Source organism: Metopolophium dirhodum, chromosome 9, assembly GCF_019925205.1.
Source record: "Metopolophium dirhodum isolate CAU chromosome 9, ASM1992520v1, whole genome shotgun sequence".
In the NCBI taxonomy this organism is placed as follows: Eukaryota; Metazoa; Arthropoda; class Insecta; order Hemiptera; family Aphididae; genus Metopolophium; species Metopolophium dirhodum.
The window spans coordinates 5,140,004-5,160,627 of record NC_083568.1 but is presented as its reverse complement, the minus strand read 5'-3'; the positions used below and the strand labels follow the sequence as shown (position 1 = coordinate 5,160,627).

The following is a 20,624-nucleotide window of genomic DNA, read 5'->3' as shown; positions in this document are numbered from 1 at the left end:
TAGCTTGAAAAACTAGCCTCGTGTATTCCGGGCATAAGGTCTCGGCGTTAGACGCCGCGTCTGGACGCTGCAGGGAAACCGTACCTATATACTTATAAAGATATCAAGCTAGGTCCATGACTGGTATACTGGCCGTACTGGTATCGTCAAAAATTATGCCCCTATACACATTTCTCATCCTTTGATATCCCCACAAAAAATAAAGTAGTTTTTGAATCAATACCTATAAAAAAAATAATATCATATTTTTGTTGATTTTTCATTTTCAAGGTCTACAATTTTAGAAGTTTGATATTCAAATATTTTATACTAATTTACGTTCGCATTATTTTTTCTTGTTTTATTCAATATTTCAATGACACAACTGTCAATACTAAAATTTAAAAAAAAAAATAATGCGACCAACTGTTTCAATATTTTCTTTCACTATCATAAAGTCTGCATGTTTGTAACCTGATTTAAATAAAATATTATAAATAATAAAAATGTACACATTTATCTAGGGATCGTTTCTAATAATAAATTGTAAGGTATCCAATATTTATATTTCTCAATCATTAATTAAGTATACCGTGTAAGATAACTTGTTTCCCAATGGCCTGTGGCCACGGGTATTTTTTATTAAAAAAAAAAAATAATTTTCAAAATACATACAATTTTAGATTTTTAACCCAGTTTATTAAAATCTTTCATTTACACTTATAGGTCAATTCACTCTAATTTTTAAACTAACAGATCTGCCGCAAGTACAATTTGCTATGTTATACGTTTGTAAGACAGAGAACGCATGTGGGTGTGGCGCCCTAGTATGTATTTGTCACAATTTTTAAACAATTTTTTACATTAATTACTAGAAAGTAGGAGTAAAAAGACAAAAGTAGATAATAAAACAAATATTTCTTCATTTTAAATGTATGTGTATATATTATTTATACTTCCATACACAAAATTAAAAATGTAAAAAATTAAATTGGCTTAACATTATTATTTAATGAGTTATGTAAGCTCCCGTTAACTGGGGGAGATAGCGTCATGGGTCTACTCTACGCGGTCGGGTAGCTCAGTGGTAAAGCAATCGCCTGGCAAGCGAGAGACTCGGGTTCGATTTTTGACGTTATTTCCCCTGGAGAAGTTAACAGTTATTACATTATTTAAATGAATTCACAAATTTGAATATGCATCTACTAACAATTAGTTTAATATATATATATTTATCTTTGCATAGTTTGTACATGTTCCTTTACTTCTTCAATAAGTTGTATGGATCTTTTGAGTTCCCCATATTGTTGGTTGAAATTGGTAGAAACGTTTCTCAATTGATTTAGATTATGTTCAGTACGGTCAATATTAGATTCAAGCAATGAGAGACTTTTGACCGTTTGATTTAACATTTCATGGCTCTTGGAACTTCTGTGGATTTGCTTGATAACTGATGACATATTATTAATGTTTAACTTAACCCGTTCACTCAACAAATTTTTGGAATCGCCAAAAAGGGATCTAGCACTTGTGCTGGAAGCTGACGTCATTATCAATTATTACTAATATTGTATTGATTCAAAAAGTCTATACTTTATATCACCATAGTCACCTAAAAAATAATTCATATGATAATAATTATTTGATACATTTAACTTTTTTACATGTAGGAATCTGAATAATACTTTAAGAACTACAAACAAAAAATATATAGAAAAAAAATTGTAATTAAGAGATAAAAACGTTATTTTGAATAACCAAGCTTTTTCCAAGTTTATTTCCATATAAATCCATATTTTATAAAGAAGTATTGCATATTACTCTAGATATTTGAGCTTTTTTTAGTACATACAGCAATCATGCACATAATTTATTGTTTTTAGAACATAAAGTATCGAGTCCTGAATTAATATGTAATAACAACTTATAAAGAATCTTGTAATAAACTTTAAAATTATTGAAAGAGTGAAAAATTATATATTACCTAACTTTTGAAAAAAACCTGAAAAAAAAAATAATAAAAATGTTTTATGCTTATAATATCATAAAGGCTAAAGAGTCAAAATATTTTTCTCTTTGTCAAAAATTTGAAAATTTATTTCAAGATACCTCATAAGTTGTTTTTACATATTAATGGAAATCTAAACACTTTCTGCAATTTTTAAGAATCTATACAGTCATTTGTTTTTGAGTTCCACCAAAATAAACAAAATCGAGTTTGTCAAAACTAGTTTGGTGTTAAAATTCCAGGTTTTTAAGTTCTTATAAAAAGTTCTACCTAGGTATTTTTACTTTTTATTTTTACTAGGTTCATTTTTCTACCAGAAAAAAATAAAATTAAAAATCATATTTTTATTTTTACTGCTCCTCCAAAAGGTGATGACACAAAAAAAACACCCATTGTAATATACTAATATCAATACATTTATTGCTCTGCTCGTTATCTAGTACAAATTTTTATTTTTATTTTTATGTTTATAATTGTAAATTTAATAAATCTAATATTTCAATCTTGAAATTATTTATAGTTTTGTTAGACATTAACCAAAATTATTAAAATATTAATTAAATATCATCATTATGATGTGTATAGATGGGTCAGTGGATCTATATACCAGATATACCTCAAATCATGCTGAGAATGTAGTATACAGACACATTTATTTTACTAGTATAGTTACTACTTACTAGTTACGTAATAGGTATCTATTAATTTTTGGATTAAATAATCAATTAAAATTTAAAGCTTATTCACAATGTTTAATTATGGTTAAAACTTTAAAAATAATTACTAGGTATTTCATAGAAAAGGGGACAATAATTTTAATCAATATTAATTCATTAATTATTGTGAATTGACTTGAATATCAAATTTAGATTTGTTTTTTACTTTTGTAGTATAATTTTTCTTATAGTAATTCTCAAAACTCTGAACCATAAGCTAATAAGTAAACTATTACTGTAGCTAATACTTTATTATTAATCTACAAATTAATTAGGTATTACCATTGGTTTAAAATTTGAAATGATATGATTGAAAAACAAAAAAGTAAGATAATTATCTCTTTTCTATGATATGAGCACAAATTAGTAAAAACTAGAGAACCTGATGATTAAGTTTGGAAGCTGCAAATTAGTATTAGGTATTTATGTTCTGAAGCATGACAAAATAAATACTTACTTTGTCATGGACTGAAGTGTGAAGATTCAAGATTTAAGATTTAAGAGAAAAGCATTTAATGTAAGTTTACATGCCATGGCCCACGGCTGAAGAATTTTTAGCATTTATATTTTAGTATCAAAATATTATCTAATTTGTAATTTAATGAATATTTCTCGTGTGCATGGTAAAATTAATTATTTTTAAGCCACAGGAGACAAACTGACACGGTATATATTTTCTAGACACTTCTAACTGACACTAGCAACTAGCAAGGAACAAAATTACAGAACCACAGAAGACAGAAGTTCCGACTCAGAACATATTTTATATCATGACAAATTTTACATATTTTGTTGATAAGTTTCTAAGATAGTATTATCTGCAACTGCAGCTGTGCATAGATAATAGATATATTTAAGCGAGGGACCCGGGTTCAATTCCCGGTCAGGCTGCTGGATTTTTGACGTTTTTTCCCCCGGAGAAGTTCAGAATTTCAGATACCCATCGGTCATCATGACATTACATGATAGCGTGTAGTTTTTAAAACGCCGTGTCCACGGATTAATATTAACCCGTCTAGTACTCAGGGACTGGAACCATAGATTAAACATATATAGCCAACGGCTACGTAGAATTTGGAAACATTTTTGTTGTTGGTGACAATTTTATTGATGTCGCTGCTAGACGTTTTCTACATATAATATCATAGCATTGTACCCGACTCAACCAGAGTATGTATTGTCACCACATATGTAATTTGTCACCAAGAACTAAACCGGTGTGAAAAATAATGCACCGGGATGTTTCGACATCATTTACATGGTTCGTTATCCCGGTGCTGGATAATGTGGGATAATTTTAAACCGGTTTAGTCTACCGAATTTCTATCATGATTTCCAAATTCTACGCAACCGTTGGCTATCTATGTAGAAATTCGCTAGACTAAACCGGTGTGAAAAATAATGCACCGGGATGTTTGGACCATATCATTTACATGGTTCATTATCCCGGTGCGGGATAATGTGGGATAATTTTAAACCGGTTTAGTCTAGCGAATTTCTATTATGTATGACGTATGTTTAATCTATGCTGGAACCGAACATAAAAGAACTGGTTCTGGAACCGGAACCGAAACCTTTATTTTAATAAATAAAGTACCGAAACCGAACAGGAATTTTTAAATTAAATAGGTTCTTTTAGGTTCAAATATAAAATTATATTATTTATCATAATAATTTAATGGTATTACTGTTTGGTGTACCTATAAACTATGGTCCAAACATCCCGATGCATTATTTTTCACACCGGTTAAGTCTAGCGAATTATTTCTACTATATGTATGATTATAATATGAGTTTTCTAGTATTTCTCATACTATTAATTAAACCTGCATCCTGGATACTGGATAGGTTGATAGGTATTTAAAATTATTGTACTTTTCGGTACCGAAATTATTTGGAACCGATACCTTTATTTTTTTTTTATTAAAAACCAGAACCGAACCGTACCTAGTTGTTTTATTTTTGGATAACCAGTAGTGGCGACCCAGTGGATATTTTAAGGAATAATCACTGGGCGACATAAAAAAAAAAAATCACGCTGACTATCAAAATCAACATGTTATGAGCTTATAAAAAATGTTTCAGTATTAAATATTATAGAAAACATTATCTACCTACATCTAATAATTCCATCAAAACTCACAACACATAAATAATTACAAATAATTTATGAGTAAGGTAATAAATGAATTCTTATTAATTACAAAAAAATGGAATCAATATTATCAATGATATACAATATACATAATACAATAATACATAATATAGAAGTATAATAAACAACACTATAAAAATAGATATAAGAATTAAAATTATATTATTTTTTTAAATTTTTTCAAAGAACTCTTGTGACTTTTAACTAACTTAAATAACAATAGTTACATTTTTTCCATGTTATTTACTATTTAGTAACTTATGTCTTATGAGTTACTTTATTTTACTGTCACGTTAAGTTAATTTTATTCCTAAACTAAACCACAGATCAAAACATATTTAATTTTGTAAAAATGATGAATTTAAAAAAAAAAGTAATAATAATCCAAAATATTAAATATTATATTAATTACCTAATAAATAATAATTTATAATAATAGTTATTATATTGAATATTTACAGAAATTAACAGAACATTAATAATATTACACCAATACTATTTTCACTAGTATTTATAACCAATGGTGATTTATTAAGTTATACGAATTATATTATCAAAGTATATATATTTCACTTAGTATTTTTGTATTTTGTAATATATTGTAATTATTTAAAATAGGTACTGAATTTAGTTTAAGTCCAAGTATAAAATATTAGATTTTAAATTATTTTATATTAACCGAAAGTCGTCCTGTCGTCGTAATATCGTATGGCGTATTGCCTCGAATACTTGAACGTTTAAACTGTTTAAAGGTTCAAAGTGAAATAATTATTTAGCTAATAGCTTGTAGGAGCAAGGATTAAAATAAAATCAAAAACAATCAATTTGTAGATATTTTCTGGGACTACTGACGACCAAATAAAACATGTTGCATTGTCGAGTGCAGCGTGGAATAAATCACTTTTTTGGATTGTATTATTCTATGGATAAGTACTGCCTACGGACTACGGTGAACAGTGGATTTTCTATTCTCAATAACTATTTGTCAAACGAAATGATGTACGTCATAAATAAAAAACAAAATTAAACATTATAAATAATCAATAAATAAAATTTTATAATAATTTCAAACATCGAAATTTTTACAAAAAATGGTTGTCGCCCAGTAATTAAATATTAAAATATATCATCTACTAGGCGACAAAAAGTTTTCTAGTTAAAATATCCACTAGTCCAGTACCGGAACCGATACAGATAAATTAAAAATGTCCAGTCCCTGATCCTTAGTAACTTGACCCTGTTCTATCGTCACTATTTTCAATATTGTTTATTCTTGAGGTTCTATTAAAATTTAAAAACAACATATTAAGTTGCTAAATTATTTCAATATCAAATTTATTTAGCGAATCGCAAAAGCATTTCTATCGATTAGGCGTCCACCACTAGATAATATTTGGCCTTTTATATAACATTTAAAATTAAAATCAAATTAATTAACGTTAATAATCTTGTCATTCAAGTTAATGGTATTTTAATATTTTAATAATAGGTACAAAGAACACTAATGTTACCGAAAATTGAAAATTTAGTAAAATTTAGACTCTGTAACCACTAACCTACACAGGTAAATATAAGTTTAATTAAATAATATCTTTATTTCAATAATAGTTGTACATAGAGAGAATATGGTCTAACTTTTTTCGTAACCAATTGGTTACCAAAAAACTATTTTAACAAATTCTGTATTTTGATTTTTGTTTTTCCCAAATATTTTAAAAAGTACCTACTGATAATTTTCAATTTTAACCTCTTTTAAAGTACCAACTAGACTCTACTACTCTAGGTACGCCCGGGTGCCAGTGTACATATAACGTAATGGTGGGAAATTGAAACTCAACTATACATCTTAAATCGTGGTTATTACTTATTAGTTTTATATTTGAAATAGTCCATTTGGAGTCTATATTAATTACATTAAGACAATCTTAGTAAATTTATATCATTAATATTTTAATATTTGTCCAACCTGCATCACTTAAACATGGTACTTAGTAATTATTCATTTTTGAAAAAAGAAAATCAATTTAATTAAAATCTTGTCTAGCGTAAATAATGTAGTTTTTCCCTATTTTTTTTTGTAATTCCTAGTTACTTTAAAATTAATTTTAGGTTTTTGACCCAACAAATTTAATTTTATTGACATTTAGAGAATAAAGGACGAAAACAATTTCAAATTTCAAATGTCTTTAAATAACTACAAACATATTGAAATTTTTATCATGTATAGAAAATGATAAGTTAACATTTGATGGAAATTTCAAGTACTTACCTACCTATTACAGTTTTAGAATAACAACAAAATAAGAAAATTGTTGTATGAGAATATTTTGTTAATTTACTGGTGAATATACAGGTCTCACTCCAAATAAAATATATAATTTGACTTTCAGGTATTTTTTTTATGGAAAATGTAAGAAAACAAGGAGAATCTGTATTAAATGTTCAAAGCATAAATATAAATATACATTTTTTTTATGAATTTCAAACTCGAAATAATTAGCAATTTTCGTGATGAATTTTATCAGCCTTTTTTCTTCAAATGCTTGTAAAAATGTATAGTGAATTTAAATTCAATGATATAATATAATTGTATAAGAAAAACGATTCTGAGTGAAGACGGTCAGATAGTCTATGATATTACTAAGTATATTTAATGATTAAAGACCGGATTATGTTTTTACATATCATTTCTGGGTCTATGCAGTCTTATGAGAGTAAAAAATGTGGACGATTGATCGTTCAATTCTGAATGGATAGAAAAAAGTTTTGTTTTGCATATTTGAGAATATTTCTTGGATTAAAGAATATTTAACCCATTTAGCATATTTTGGAATATTTCGTGAATTGTGAGAAAAAATTTGTATTTATACCCAGGGAAAAATTTTTTGAACATTAACAATTTTTTTTTTTTTATTTCCAACTCTTACTAAAGTGCAATAGTTTCCATTAGAATACGCAACTTTTAACACCTCACTATTAAAATAATGTTGAAAAAAAAAAAATTTTAAATGCATATTTAAGCAAATAATGATGTTTATTGATTATTTTTGCATATTTTAGCATATTAAAATAATTTTTAAGAGAATATAATGAGAATATTTGAAGGTTTTTTAGAGAATATTAGTATCATATTATAGGTATTTTAAGAGAATATAAATCCGGTCTTTACATTAAATTATTGTGAATAAAGTAATTTATATATAAGCTATTTATGTGGAACATTGTTTTAAATTTTCAATCCTTAGCTATAATAATGAACATTTCATAAATTTTGAACTACAAAATAATTGTTAAATTTTAAATTTGATAAATGTTGTCAAAAATAAAATTTTAAATGTTTGTAAAAAAAAATTGTGCCTACGTACTTTTTATATTTTTAAACTAGTATTGTAACAATATATTATCTGGAGCCTTGTATCTTACACTTTTTGGCGTAAAAAATTTTTATTGATATTTATAGGTGAAAAAAAATTAAATTTAATATTGTCTGTAAACCGCTCAAGACAAGTCAAAATATTTTCAAAATGTTATGATGTATATAAAATGAGAATATACATTCAGTGAAATTTTCATGTAGGTAGAGTTATTTGTTTTTGAACTAGGTACAACAAAATAACAAAATCGCTACGCAAGAAATAGAGTGAATATCCAATGTTGTAAAAATATGAACTTCAAATGCTCATAAAAATTTAATTTGGCTTTCTTGTAGACATTTTTTTTTTGTGTATAAGTAGACAAACTTATGAGAGATCTTGTATTACATTTTCAAATCTTTGATTTAAAAAGAAACATTTTTATGAATTTCTAATTTGCTCATTTTCGTGATTTTTACGCCTTTTGTCAAAATTTGAACTTTAAATGCTTATAAAAAAAATTGTACCCATGGATTTTTAATATTTTTCAAATCTCATTGTAACAATATATTAAGAGCCTTGTATTAAATTTTCAAGATTTTTCCCCATCCAATAAAATTTTATTGGTATTTATAGACTAGAATGTTCCTGGTAGATAGGAATTTAATTAACTGTTTTCGGGGGGAATAGGATTAATTGTTATTAAATAAACCATTTTTCATACGACATAATATAATTTATATAAAGTTTATATACTTACAAGATGAACCAAATCAAAATGATTAAATTAGCAGAAATTAATAATTTAACAAAAAAACAATACAGTTATACGAAATACATACTATAATTAAAACTAACACAAATTACTGTTGAGTAAATTGCTTAAATATACTTATTTAGTTTTAGTAGTATGGTCTTCGAGGATTATTCTGAAACATTAAATTTAAATATTAAAATTAAAACAAATACCTAATCTAACTTTGTTGCATGTATTATAAATTAGAACTTTATATTATAGCTTTTTTATTATTAACAAAAATTTATGTAAATTTATCTTACCAAAGGATTAGGGCGAAAGCGATACGCTAGCATCATTCGTTTTCGATAAGCATCAAATTCATCATCATTTTGTCGGAGTTCTGATGGTCTTTCAACACCCAAACCGTGATTTTCATTATGAGATCCTCCTCTAAAAACACAAATCTCATTTCAAAAAAAACCAAAAATGACCAAAAACTCACAAGATAGTTAGGTAATTTCAAATATTTAAGACTATATAAAAAAAATTACTTATTTACAGGCTCGACGATACCAGTACCACTAGATCCTAATCCTTGGCCTTCAGACCACCCAAGTTTTTGTAACATCTGAAAACCTATATTATCTTCTTTTAATTTAAATTCTTTATAATCAGACAAATCAGGCTCGCGATCTTCTCTTAAAGCGGAATACTAAAATAAATAATATTTAGTAAATGTATTAAATGTACATAAATATAACATAAGTATTACGATAAGTTTAAATTCAAAACCTTTTCCATAAACCTAGCGAGTTCATCAGGAGGTAAAAAATCTCCAATGTGATGTTTATCTTTAGACTTTTCAGTTAACTCTTCAGCCCATCTTTCAGTAGCAACCATTTCATCTTTTCTTAATTTATGTTCCCATGTGCCACCTTCAGTATCTTCATCGCTATCATATTCATATTTAAATTTTCCAGCTCTCTGTAAACTTTCTAATTGCTGACGTTTTTTTAACATATCTTGATACAACAAATTAATCTGCAATAATAATAAAAAATAAAATAATATCTATGACTGTATGTGATATAAATTATCTATTTTAGTATTACTTTATAATGATCTTCTGCTTTTTTCCAATCTTCTTCAGATAAATGTATTGTTCCAAATGATTGCATGGCATACTGTATTAAAGCAGGATCATTTCGTCCAACTTGACTGATCATGGGTCCTGACATACCAGGCACACCAACTAATTAAAAAAAAAATAGTTAGTAATTACTAATTAGAAAAAAAAAGGTAAAATATTGAACAGTATTTAATTACCAAGTTTTTGAGCATTAATTGGTTGGGGAATAGTTTGACCAATGGCAATAGAAGGAGTACCACCAATTGTTGAAGGAACTGGAACTTTAACATTATCATTTGCCCAACGACTTTTACGTTTACGTTTTTTATTAGTTACATCTTCACTATCAAAGTCTGTAGCTACTATTTGATTTGATAATGTTTGAGGTTTTATATCAGTTGGTGTTAATTTATTAGCTATCATTTTTGCTTTTAAATATCCCACTCTTTGTCGAAAAATTGTATAGGCTGGAGAATTTTTGTCCCTCAAAAATCTATAATATTTAACAATAATTAAACATTTGATAGATACATAAAAATTAATACATACAATAAATTAACATCTTGGGGTCGTTCTTGTAGTATGATATTTTCTATTTCATCACCATATTCAGCAACTGTAGCTGCCAAACTTTCGACATCATGATTGTCAAGGACTGCTTGTGGTTCACATCTCATCACTGTATTCAAAGCTAGACAACTCCGAATCAGCTTAATTTGCGATTAAAACGCAAACCCCCTTTCCCAAATTCCCACAAACAACCCAATTTACATAATAAATTATAAATGTATAGATATTTTTTTTTATACAAAAACTACAATTTTTCGTAACAGTACCTCTCGGAACCGGAGTGTAAGTTTCAATTGTCTGAGGTGTTGCGTTCAACATATGTACTGCATCTGGAGTTGGTCCCAAGGACACGGTAGATGTTTCAGTTACTATAAGTGATGGTTGCTCATCAGCATTACGTGGTACAGTTGTTGTTGTTGTAGTATCCGTAACTATTGTAGCTGTAAGCGGAGGAGTTTGCAATGGATATTGTTGATAAGGACCATGAGAAATAGTCATCTATAATATAATTTTAAGTTAGGTGTATAAAAATTATAATTATTCAAATAGCATAGTATACTAGGTTGTTAGTTTATTACTTTAGAATTATTTTGTGTTATAAATACTTGATTTTGTGTCTGATACATTGAAGTTGGTTGTGAAATTTGTAAAATTGGATGTGTGGTAACTATTGATACAGTAGGAACTTGAACCACAGTAGTCTGAGGTTGAGTTTGGATTGATGTTACTTGAACAGATGGAGTGTTGTAAAAGTTGGGTGGTTGGTATGATTGATTAATATTATATCCAATAAAATGATGATCTGGAATAAAGGTTTCAGGTTCTTTATAAGCTTCTAGGCAATAATTTGACTCTAAAACATGATTAATAAAATTATTAAAGTAACTCTATATAAATTTTTAGTTGCAAAAAATTTCAAATTTTTTACTTATGCACTATATTAATATAATGCACTGGGGGTTTCTTTAAACAGTAAAAACTCATAATCTTGAAAATTATTAATGTTATAAAAACAAGTTATACCTTTTACTATTTTTTATTGTTGTAATTTGTAATTTTAATTTTATATTTATTCGTCTACACTTTAAATAGGTACTTATGTTATAACTAGAGTACGGATTTAAATGCAAATTACATGTCCTAAAAATATAATTCATGTTGTTTTTTAACAACTACAAATTATTTTTAAAGAAAGTAGTACTAACTACTTATACTTTGAAAGATTATGATTGTTAACTGATAATGCAATATTTCCCAGTATATAATGTCATAAACCAGCTATTAAGTTAAAAACATTAAATAAAATTTTTTTTTTTTTAAAAACAACAATCTTCTAACAGTTTTTTTCTCATATAATTGTATATTCCCCAAGAAACACTTTTTAAATATTTTAATGGCATTAATCAGATGTTATAAAATATTCTTATATATACCTAATTTTGGTCCATGTTCAACTTCTGGTTCAATACTATTTTCAAAATCTTTTGAATCTAAAAGTATACAAATTCGGATGAATATATTAATAATAAAAAACATAATTCATATACATATGATATAATAATATGAAGTACAAATCATAAGACCATTTTAAATATTTTTTAACCATTTAAGAATAACATGAATAGGAAAATATTAATTTGCGTAACTTAAAATATAACATTTTTAACTGTATTGTGATAAATTTTGAATGAAACCTTTTTTTTTAAATCAAATTTATCTCAATTAAAAGTAAATTTGCCGAAAAGAAAATTGTGACACGATTACATGATTATATCTTGAAAAGGAAACAACAGATATCCACAGTCATATTGTAATTATTAATTCTGGAATATTTATGCAGTAACACAATTGGATGAAAATCCTATAAAATTGTTTATATTTACAATTTTGTAAGAAATCTGTCTATGTTGAAAATTATAGTATAACAAAAAAATAAAAATATATAAAGTCATGTTTACCAGAAATGTTATCTTTCTCAAAAACTTCGGCTAAACTAGGTTTATTCTTATGAGCTCCTGTTGACTCATACGGAAGTTCTTCATTAGAACCTTTTGCTGAAGTTTCATTCCTGTTAAACAGGAATACATTAATTTGAAAAATATATTTATAAAACTAACAAGACTATTAGAAAATATTAACTTACTTTTTTGTACTCCTGGATTTTTGATAAAATGATTTAATTTTATCCAATTTTATTGCATTTTTAGTAATAACTAAAGGTTGTTGTGATTTATTTTCTCCCGTTAGTTCAGCAATTTTCTTTTTTTTTTCTTCAAACCTAGCTTGAATTTCACGTTTTTTCTGTTCAATTAATTGTTGTTGCTTTGACATTTCTTGAAAACGTTCACTTCGTGACTGTTTTGATGGGGTTGTTTCAGAAAACTTACCATTTCGAAACATTGTTATAGAACTTTTTTATATATACTATAATATACAGAATAAACTAACATCAGAATACGTGAATATGTTTACAAAACAATAATAAAGATCAACACAGTGGTGTAGAGTGGCCTAGGGGCTTGGCATAACTAGAGGGGGTTTAAAATATACATACCCATGAACAATTTTAATGGTAAAAACATTTGTCTAAGCCAAGTAGTTTATTTTTAGAACATTTTAAAATATCAATATTTTTTGAGTAAATTAATTTAGAACATAATAACTTTTTTCAAAAAATATTTTTTTCACAATTTTTGTTAAAAAGTTTAAGAAGCGTATTTTTTCAGATCTTTCTGTTACAACCTGTATATACAGTGTTAAGGGTCTGGGGATCTGGGAATTCTTTAAAATTTGTGCACCCTCAAAAATATAGGGCTAGTTGCGTCTATGCCTAGGGACCACTGCCCCTACCAATCCAAGTTTTAAAAACATTTTATATTACAACCAGTGTTTTGTAAACTTATTACGTTAGACATAACCACATATTGAATTATTATTTGTATTAAGGTTGCTGCAAGTCTAGAATGTTATCTCCACTGCATCAGCATACCTACTAAATTTATGAAGAATCCATCATCCATGTTAAACTTACATAAATAACGGATTATTATCCCCCTCCCGCCACACAAAAGCACCACCATTAAAAGCAAAATACTAGAAACGCCACTGGGTAAACAATTAGTATAAATATAACATTAATTGTATGTTTGTATTTAAGTATAATTAAATGCACTTACAGAATGAATAATAATTTTGGTATGTCTAATTGAAAAACTAGAAAGTAGAAATTTGTGTTTAAAAAGAGTCAAATTAGGAGTCACATCACATAATAAAATTAATAATTATATCTAAAGTAATGAAATGTTTGAATTGATGTCAACACACAAAATTATAGTTTCTAAATAAACAATTAAATATTGATAAAGAACAAACGTATTAATGAACAATAGGTTATATTGCCTAAATTGTAAAGCATAGTTGTCAGAATTCTGAAATGACTAAAATATTGAAATCTGAAAAGTGAAAACCATGAGATAGCTGGTACGAAAGTCTTTTGATATAATTTGTTATCATTTATCACTTATCAGCATACGAAAAGTAGACAACGGGGCACTGATAGGACAAATAATAAAAGTAAAATTTCATCAGATATTCAATATTAAATAATATTCAGACCACGAATTAAGTATATTATCTTAATTCGTGATTCAGACATTCAGTATTTCACTCATAAAATCTTAACAAAATTATAAATATTAAAATATCTAAATGTATATATTAAGATAATGAATGCTTTTTCAAAACAAAAAGATAAAATATAAATATTTTTTCAGTTGATGGATTATAAAGGTAAAAGGTTTATTTTTGATTAAACTATTATAAGTAGGGACCGGATTTATATGCACAAAAAATCCTCAAAATATGCTTCTAATAATGCTGTAATATGTTATAAAACATGTATTTATTTTTTAAATATGCACCTAAAATTTTGTTTAAAACCATGTAAAAATATGTAAATGTATTATGTAAAATTATGTAACAATATTTATTAATTAATATGGTATCAAAAAAGTGTAAAAAAGCTTTTAAAGTATTTTGTCGTCTTTGTCGCCATTTAACATTCTGTATCTTCAATCTATAAAGTATTAGCTCACATTAATAAAAGCTGAAACAAAAATTGAATTCATATTTTACCTTATTGCATTGGATGATCAGAAGTTCCTTAATGTGTTCAAACGTTAAATTCCTCCGATTATCTGTAAGTACATTTTTATACATTGAAAAACTTCGCTCGACCTCAGCAGTATTTATAGGAGCGTACTTCATACATGCAATATCACTTGCATTTAAATTTTCAGGTAGTTCATAGTTTCCGTCTATTTATCCTTCCAAAGTCTTAGAAATTGTATTAAATTTGTCTATATTAATATGTTGCATATGACTATATGAAGTATGTAATCTTATCTTTGGAAATAACGACCGGTGTCAATTTTATCAATATTATGTGGCTGTGAACGTGAAAATATGATGAAAATATGTTATAAATAATAATATGCACTTTAAAACTACAAATATGCAAAATATGCAAAATAAAATAATTGGGGACAATTTTCATCAAATTTCAAAAAGCTTGTTCCAATACATATATGCATTTGCATATAAATCCGGTCCCTAATTATAAGTAAAAATAAAAAATAAAAATATTTTATTGAATTTATTATTTGTATTTTCAGATAAAATAATGCGTAGATCTCACGGAGGAAATTATTATGATCCACTGCCATCAAACAGTTCATATGGTGGCGAGTTTATTGAAACAGAAAATGATGATTTAACAGAACAGCTAAAAGATAAGGTGAATACTTTGAAGTCTCTCTCGATTGATATTGGTGCAGAAGTAAAATACCAGGACCGTTTACTAAGAGATATGGATCATGATTTTGAAACCACTGGAGGATTTTTGAGTAACACACTTGGTCGAGTTACGAGGCTTAGTAGAAATAGTGGTGGCTATAATATGCTATATCTAATTTTATTTAGTTTTGCCGTTTTTTTTGTACTGTATATATTTTTAAAATTAAAATAGAAATCTGTAATGTATAATATATGTATTATTGCTAACTGATGAGATCGGTTATCAAAATTCCATGTTATTGAAGTATATAATGATGAAAAGATTTAAATTATATGTATATTTTATTAAATAAACTTCAGATTTTACTTTTATAATTTTGTTATGGGTGTTTTATTTACAAAAAAAAACAGATTAATATACTGTTATAAATTGTTTAATAATTAGTTATAGTTATAATCAATGTAAAATTAATCATCATTTTATTCAAAAGTCAAAATTGAACATCTTTTAGTCAAGTATTTAAAACTGTGTAATGTTAATAATTGTGAATACATATTATATGGTCATATACTTATATTACAGAACCATAATTGATTGTTTTATTTTAGCTACAGACAAGACTTAATATAGTACTTCTCAGTGCCGTAGCCAGAAAAATTTTTTTTTGGGGGGGGGGACACTTAATTTTTTTCTCTAGCCTTTGAAATGCTATAATATCTAATTATGACCCCTGCTTTGTTCATAAAGTGTATCTACTGTTTTTATGACTATATTATATTTATGTTAACAACTATGGTACCTACATTTAATATAACAATGTATTAATAATATTATTGTGAACCATAGGTTAATGTATTAATTAATATAAGCATATTAATATATCATCATTATATCAAAAGGTGTTGTAAAAAACATTCCATTTTTTGTTCGAATATTATTAAAATTTACTAACAAAAATACAAGACTATATTCAGTGGTCGAAGTGGCTCAAAATACGTGGAGGGATGCCTTTCATATTTTATACAGTTTTCATATATGAAATTAATTATAAGGGGGATACATTATTTTCGACGAAAAAAGTGGAGGGATGGAAAATGTAAATTATAAAAAATGGAGGGATGTCATCCCACCTTATCCGGGGGGCACTTCGACCACTGACTATATTAGGGCTGTTGAAAGCTGGTCGTTTTTTGTGGATTTAAACCTATAAGCGGAAAAAAAAATATACTTCCAGAAGTCCAATTTGAATTTTAAAAAAATTTAAGAATTTCTCCCCTTTATGTCTGTGTTTTGTAGGGAGCGAATTTTTTTTTTTTAGTAATACTAAAAAAATGTAAAAGTGAGTTTAAAAAAAAAAAAGAAAATTAATTTGGCAATATACTAATTAGTAATTAAACAATACTACAAAGTACAAATCAAAAATCCATTTCCTACATAACCTAGAAAAGAGATTAAGGAATTCAAATATGTTTTCAAAATTAAAATGGGGTTTTTGGTACTGGGTGAATTTTTCTTTCGCTTTTTGGGATTTTCGTGGCACATGGGAGTTGAACATTTTCTTATCACAAAATATAGTGACGTGACTGCGCGTATGTACGTTACTGAGGTCCAAGAATCTTAGCTGTAATTTATCTTTAATTACATAAAGCATTCGTGGAACTCACACACACTAATGATCAGTCATTGCATACACAGTATTTATCATACAATTATATATTGAAAAAGCTTAATAAAATGATCAAATTATTATTGTAGATTGGATGAGATTGGATGATTGTAACTTTATATAAAAAGTAAATTAAATAGGTACCCACTGTAAATTGTATTAATTTAGCACAAATATATATTTTCGATGAATAATTCAATTAGTTTCTTTATAGCTAGTGAGGGGGGGTGGCCCCAGAAGCCGCCCTTGCCTCAAGCTTGGATAAACTTCTTATCTTCAATTTCTATAATAAGTGTTCCTACCATAATATGAGTATATCACACACAATACCTAAGCTATATTATTGGAAATACGGAACTGAGTTTCAGTGTTTCGTTAAAATTTAAATTTGTAATTAGTGTATAAAGTTTTGCGTACAATAATTTTCATTTTTCTTTAAATTTTTTTTTGTTATTCCACCGCTTTTTAATTAATTTTTATATTACTCTTAGTTAATTATTTTTCAGTTAGAAATTCGTAAAAGTTTTTCTTTTCATAGGTAACATCAGACATTTTATTCAGACATTAATAGAAGATTCCCCGCTATAGTTTTGTCCACCTTTAACAAAAAAATAAGGTTACCGGAAAGTTACATTAATTTTTTATGAGCGTTTGTATTTAACATTTTTATGATATTTGATATTTAGCTGTAACAATTAATGAATTCCCTTCCATTAATCGATTTTTGATATTTTGTTATAATTCAAAAATTAATAGCCATGATGACACTTGCAATTTTCACCAAATTATCACTTTTTATAAATTTTTTTTTTCATAGCTAACATAGAAATGTTAATAGCGGATTTCCCACAAGTTTTTTTACAAATAACAAAAAAAGTGTAACGCTATTTATAGCCATAATGGTGTGGTTTTAAGAAATTCAGTATTTTTAAAAAAACATTCATTATTAATATTATTTAACTTCCTATATGCGCCTATATCCAATATTCCTATGTTTACCAATTAAGTACTCGAACAGTATAACTAAAACATATGAACACGATTTTAATAAATAATAATATTATTAAATATAAATAAAAAGAACCTAGATACATTCTCGATTTAAAAAATCTATAAAAAATATGGTTGCCACGGGTGTATCTAAGTGTTTGGAACATAAATAATTTGTTTCTGTCCGTCACAGTATTCAGTACCTAATCAGTTATAAGTACTTATTTGTTACTACGAACTTTACGGATCATTTATAATACATTATAAAAGTCTAAACGTACTTTTCGTTTAATATATTAACTTAACCGCATCAGATCAATATGTCAAATATTGTAGCACTGGAAACTTCGCCCAAACCCATGATCCAGTCCGTGACCGGCAATTATTTTGAGGTTTTCGACGTGCTCCAGGCAAATCGAGCGAAAACGTTGGAATCTCGAGATATCGAGAGTTCACAGGCGCACAGGCGATATAAATCGATGCCTAATATGGCTGTGCAGAAGAACTCCGCAGGTGCATATGAACCCGAGACCGGGTGGCCGTTTACAACCGAAATTATGCGACGGTATAAATCGATGCCTAATATGGCTGTGCAACGATCTAACTTCGCAGACGATGTACCCGATATCGAGTCACCTTCCATCGCATCCATGGCGGAGTTTCAAGTTTCAACTGATTCACCGTCCACCGAGTTGTCAGTAACGACATCACCTGTCACTGCAGAAGTTGGCGAGATCGAGGCGCCGTCAAACATCTCGTCGCCATCTTTGCCACATGTTCGGCCGGTCGAAGATGACGTGCTGCAGCGGTCAAGTCCGATGTACAACACGGCAGCAGCGCAGTTTGACGGTGCCGAGTCTGAAAACTGTTCGACGAAACCATCGGTCCACCAGGCAAATGGTATCCAGGATATGGTGGTGACCCGGGGCGGCCGCAGTGACGCAGTCACGAACACGACGGCAACCGCGGTACTTCCCAGACACGATGTACTCGATATCGAGTTACCTTCCGTCGCATCCATGGGGGAGTTGCAAGTTTCGACAGATTTACCGTCCACCGAGTTGTCAGTAACGACATCACCTGTCACTGCAGAAATTGGCGAGATCGAGGCGCCGTCAAACATCTCGTCGCCATCTTTGCCACATGTTCGGCCGGTCGAAGATGACGTGCTGCAGCGGTCAAGTCCGACGTACAACACGGCAGTAGCGCAGTTTGACGGTGCCGAGTCTGAAAACTGTTCGACGAAACCATCGGTCCACCAGGCAAATGGTATTCAGGATATGGTGGTAACCCGCGGCGGCTGCAGTGATGCAGTCACGAACCCGACGGTAACCGCGGTAATTCCCAAACGCCGGTCTCTGTGGGGCCGGACAAAGAGATTCGTCCGGCGAATGCTTTGTTGCGGCGCTATATCGGCATAGACTACTGCGTGACCACTGACCAGTGTATGTGCGTGTTTATGCCGAGATTGCTCCGCATTTTTGTGTCCGGTTGAACTTGTTCGCCGGAAAATCAGTTAAAATCTTTTTACTTCCGCCATTGTATACGCGTTCATTCTGAGTTCGCTCAGACGTTTGAACGTTTCCCCGAGTCACACGCACTGTACTGACTTTAGTTACCATTTAAATCGCACCGTTTGCGTCATAGATCTGCTGTGGAAATGGTCGGTAAATACTGCTGCCCTCCGCTCCTATGTTTAAGAAAATAAATAATTATACCGATCAATTATAAATTATGGCTATTATACTGCCGTAAAATATATAATGTATAATCGGATAACCTATATTATGTAAGTTTACATGAATAAACGTTTTTGTTTTGTTATTTATTTGATATTTATTTGATATTATTATTAATAAAGCGTCAACACGCTGGTGTAAACTTAACTTATAGATATGTTGTCTAGGTATATTGTACAGGTATACTTTCGGTTTTTCTTTACTAGTGTATAAATCTCACGAGGAACGTTGTATTATATTATCAAGCTTTTTGACCAAAAAAAAAAAACAAAATAATATTATCAACAACTATAACAAGGTACATAGGAAAAGACCAAAAACACTGCGATATCTATGCAAAGAATGATATGTGTAATAAAGATCTCCGTGGATTTAGATTTCACCAAATTGCTTAATAATTTAAAAATTTTCTATAGCTTGTGCTATTTTAGAATATGGTTTTGTCGATTCTAAATAAGAATCCTCGTCAATCTGGCTCAGTGATGCTCAATCAGCTTGTATTGTTATTAATAATAAATACATTCTATAATAATATTACCTAACTAATAAATATAACTTTTTTTTTTATTGAGCTTGAGCCCGGCAACTTTGGCCATTAGCTGTTTTGATTGTTTGTAGGTTGTTAGTAGAAGGAAGAACGGTTGAAAACACGTTTTTTGTATGTGTGGCAAGGATACGTTGCTAAAAATCCCGGGAACTAGCAACGCCGGCCGTTACGTACACTCAGTGCGTTTCCGCAGTTGAGTGCACGCACAGCACTATATAATGATGGATGCACAATATTT

The 20,624-nt window shown here is 28.5% G+C and overlaps 4 protein-coding genes across 6 annotated transcripts; 2 read left to right on the top strand and 2 right to left on the bottom strand.

Moving 5' to 3' along the window:
* Positions 1-656: 656 nt before the first annotated feature.
* On the bottom strand, positions 657-3,494 carry LOC132952038 (uncharacterized). Of its 2 annotated transcripts, XM_061024163.1 has the most exons (3): positions 3,161-3,494; positions 1,190-1,591; positions 657-1,123 (listed from the first exon to the last, which is right to left on the bottom strand). In XM_061024163.1, exon 2 carries the CDS (start codon positions 1,527-1,529, stop codon positions 1,212-1,214), a length of 318 nt encoding a protein of 105 aa, XP_060880146.1. In that variant the 5' UTR covers positions 1,530-1,591; positions 3,161-3,494; the 3' UTR covers positions 657-1,123; positions 1,190-1,211. The 2 variants fall into 2 exon arrangements, with proteins under 2 accessions (XP_060880146.1, XP_060880145.1); XM_061024162.1 differs by having other exon boundaries at positions 657-1,591; positions 3,161-3,493.
* Positions 3,495-8,925: 5,431 nt separating this feature from the next.
* On the bottom strand, positions 8,926-14,116 carry LOC132951571 (SURP and G-patch domain-containing protein 1-like). Of its 2 annotated transcripts, none has more exons than XM_061023343.1 (13): positions 13,826-14,116; positions 12,793-13,073; positions 12,608-12,717; positions 12,083-12,139; positions 11,255-11,451; positions 10,916-11,147; positions 10,629-10,770; positions 10,277-10,572; positions 10,063-10,202; positions 9,743-9,991; positions 9,502-9,662; positions 9,271-9,400; positions 8,926-9,140 (listed from the first exon to the last, which is right to left on the bottom strand). In XM_061023343.1, the coding sequence occupies exons 2-13, from the start codon at positions 13,047-13,049 to the stop codon at positions 9,114-9,116; spliced, it is 1,998 nt and encodes a 665-aa protein (XP_060879326.1). In that variant the 5' UTR covers positions 13,050-13,073; positions 13,826-14,116; the 3' UTR covers positions 8,926-9,113. The 2 variants fall into 2 exon arrangements, with proteins under 2 accessions (XP_060879326.1, XP_060879325.1); XM_061023342.1 differs by having other exon boundaries at positions 11,255-11,502; positions 13,826-14,115.
* An 86-nt stretch (positions 14,117-14,202) lies between these two features.
* On the top strand, positions 14,203-15,818 carry LOC132951573 (BET1 homolog). Its single transcript, XM_061023345.1, has 2 exons — positions 14,203-14,438; positions 15,323-15,818. Exons 1-2 carry the CDS (start codon positions 14,426-14,428, stop codon positions 15,673-15,675), a joined length of 366 nt encoding a protein of 121 aa, XP_060879328.1. The 5' UTR covers positions 14,203-14,425; the 3' UTR covers positions 15,676-15,818.
* A 2,932-nt stretch (positions 15,819-18,750) lies between these two features.
* Positions 18,751-19,793, top strand: LOC132951572 (uncharacterized). Its single transcript, XM_061023344.1, has one exon. It carries the CDS (start codon positions 18,751-18,753, stop codon positions 19,519-19,521), a length of 771 nt encoding a protein of 256 aa, XP_060879327.1. The 3' UTR covers positions 19,522-19,793.
* The last annotated feature ends 831 nt before the right edge of the window (positions 19,794-20,624 follow it).

Excerpts from the sequence above, each read along its gene's own strand:
- LOC132952038 (XM_061024163.1), bottom strand. The coding sequence starts at position 1,529 with ATGACGTCAGCTTCCAGCACAAGTGCTAGATCCCTTTTTGGCGATTCC.
- LOC132951571 (XM_061023342.1), bottom strand. The coding sequence starts at position 13,049 with ATGTTTCGAAATGGTAAGTTTTCTGAAACAACCCCATCAAAACAGTCA. Across the intron at positions 9,992-10,062 it reads AAGCAGAAGATCATTATAAA|ATTAATTTGTTGTATCAAGA; the intron begins GTAATACTAAAA and ends TTATTATTGCAG. Across the intron at positions 9,141-9,270 it reads GCTTTCGCCCTAATCCTTTG|AATAATCCTCGAAGACCATA; the intron begins GTAAGATAAATT and ends TTAATGTTTCAG.
- LOC132951572 (XM_061023344.1), top strand. The coding sequence starts at position 18,751 with ATGGCGGAGTTTCAAGTTTCAACTGATTCACCGTCCACCGAGTTGTCA.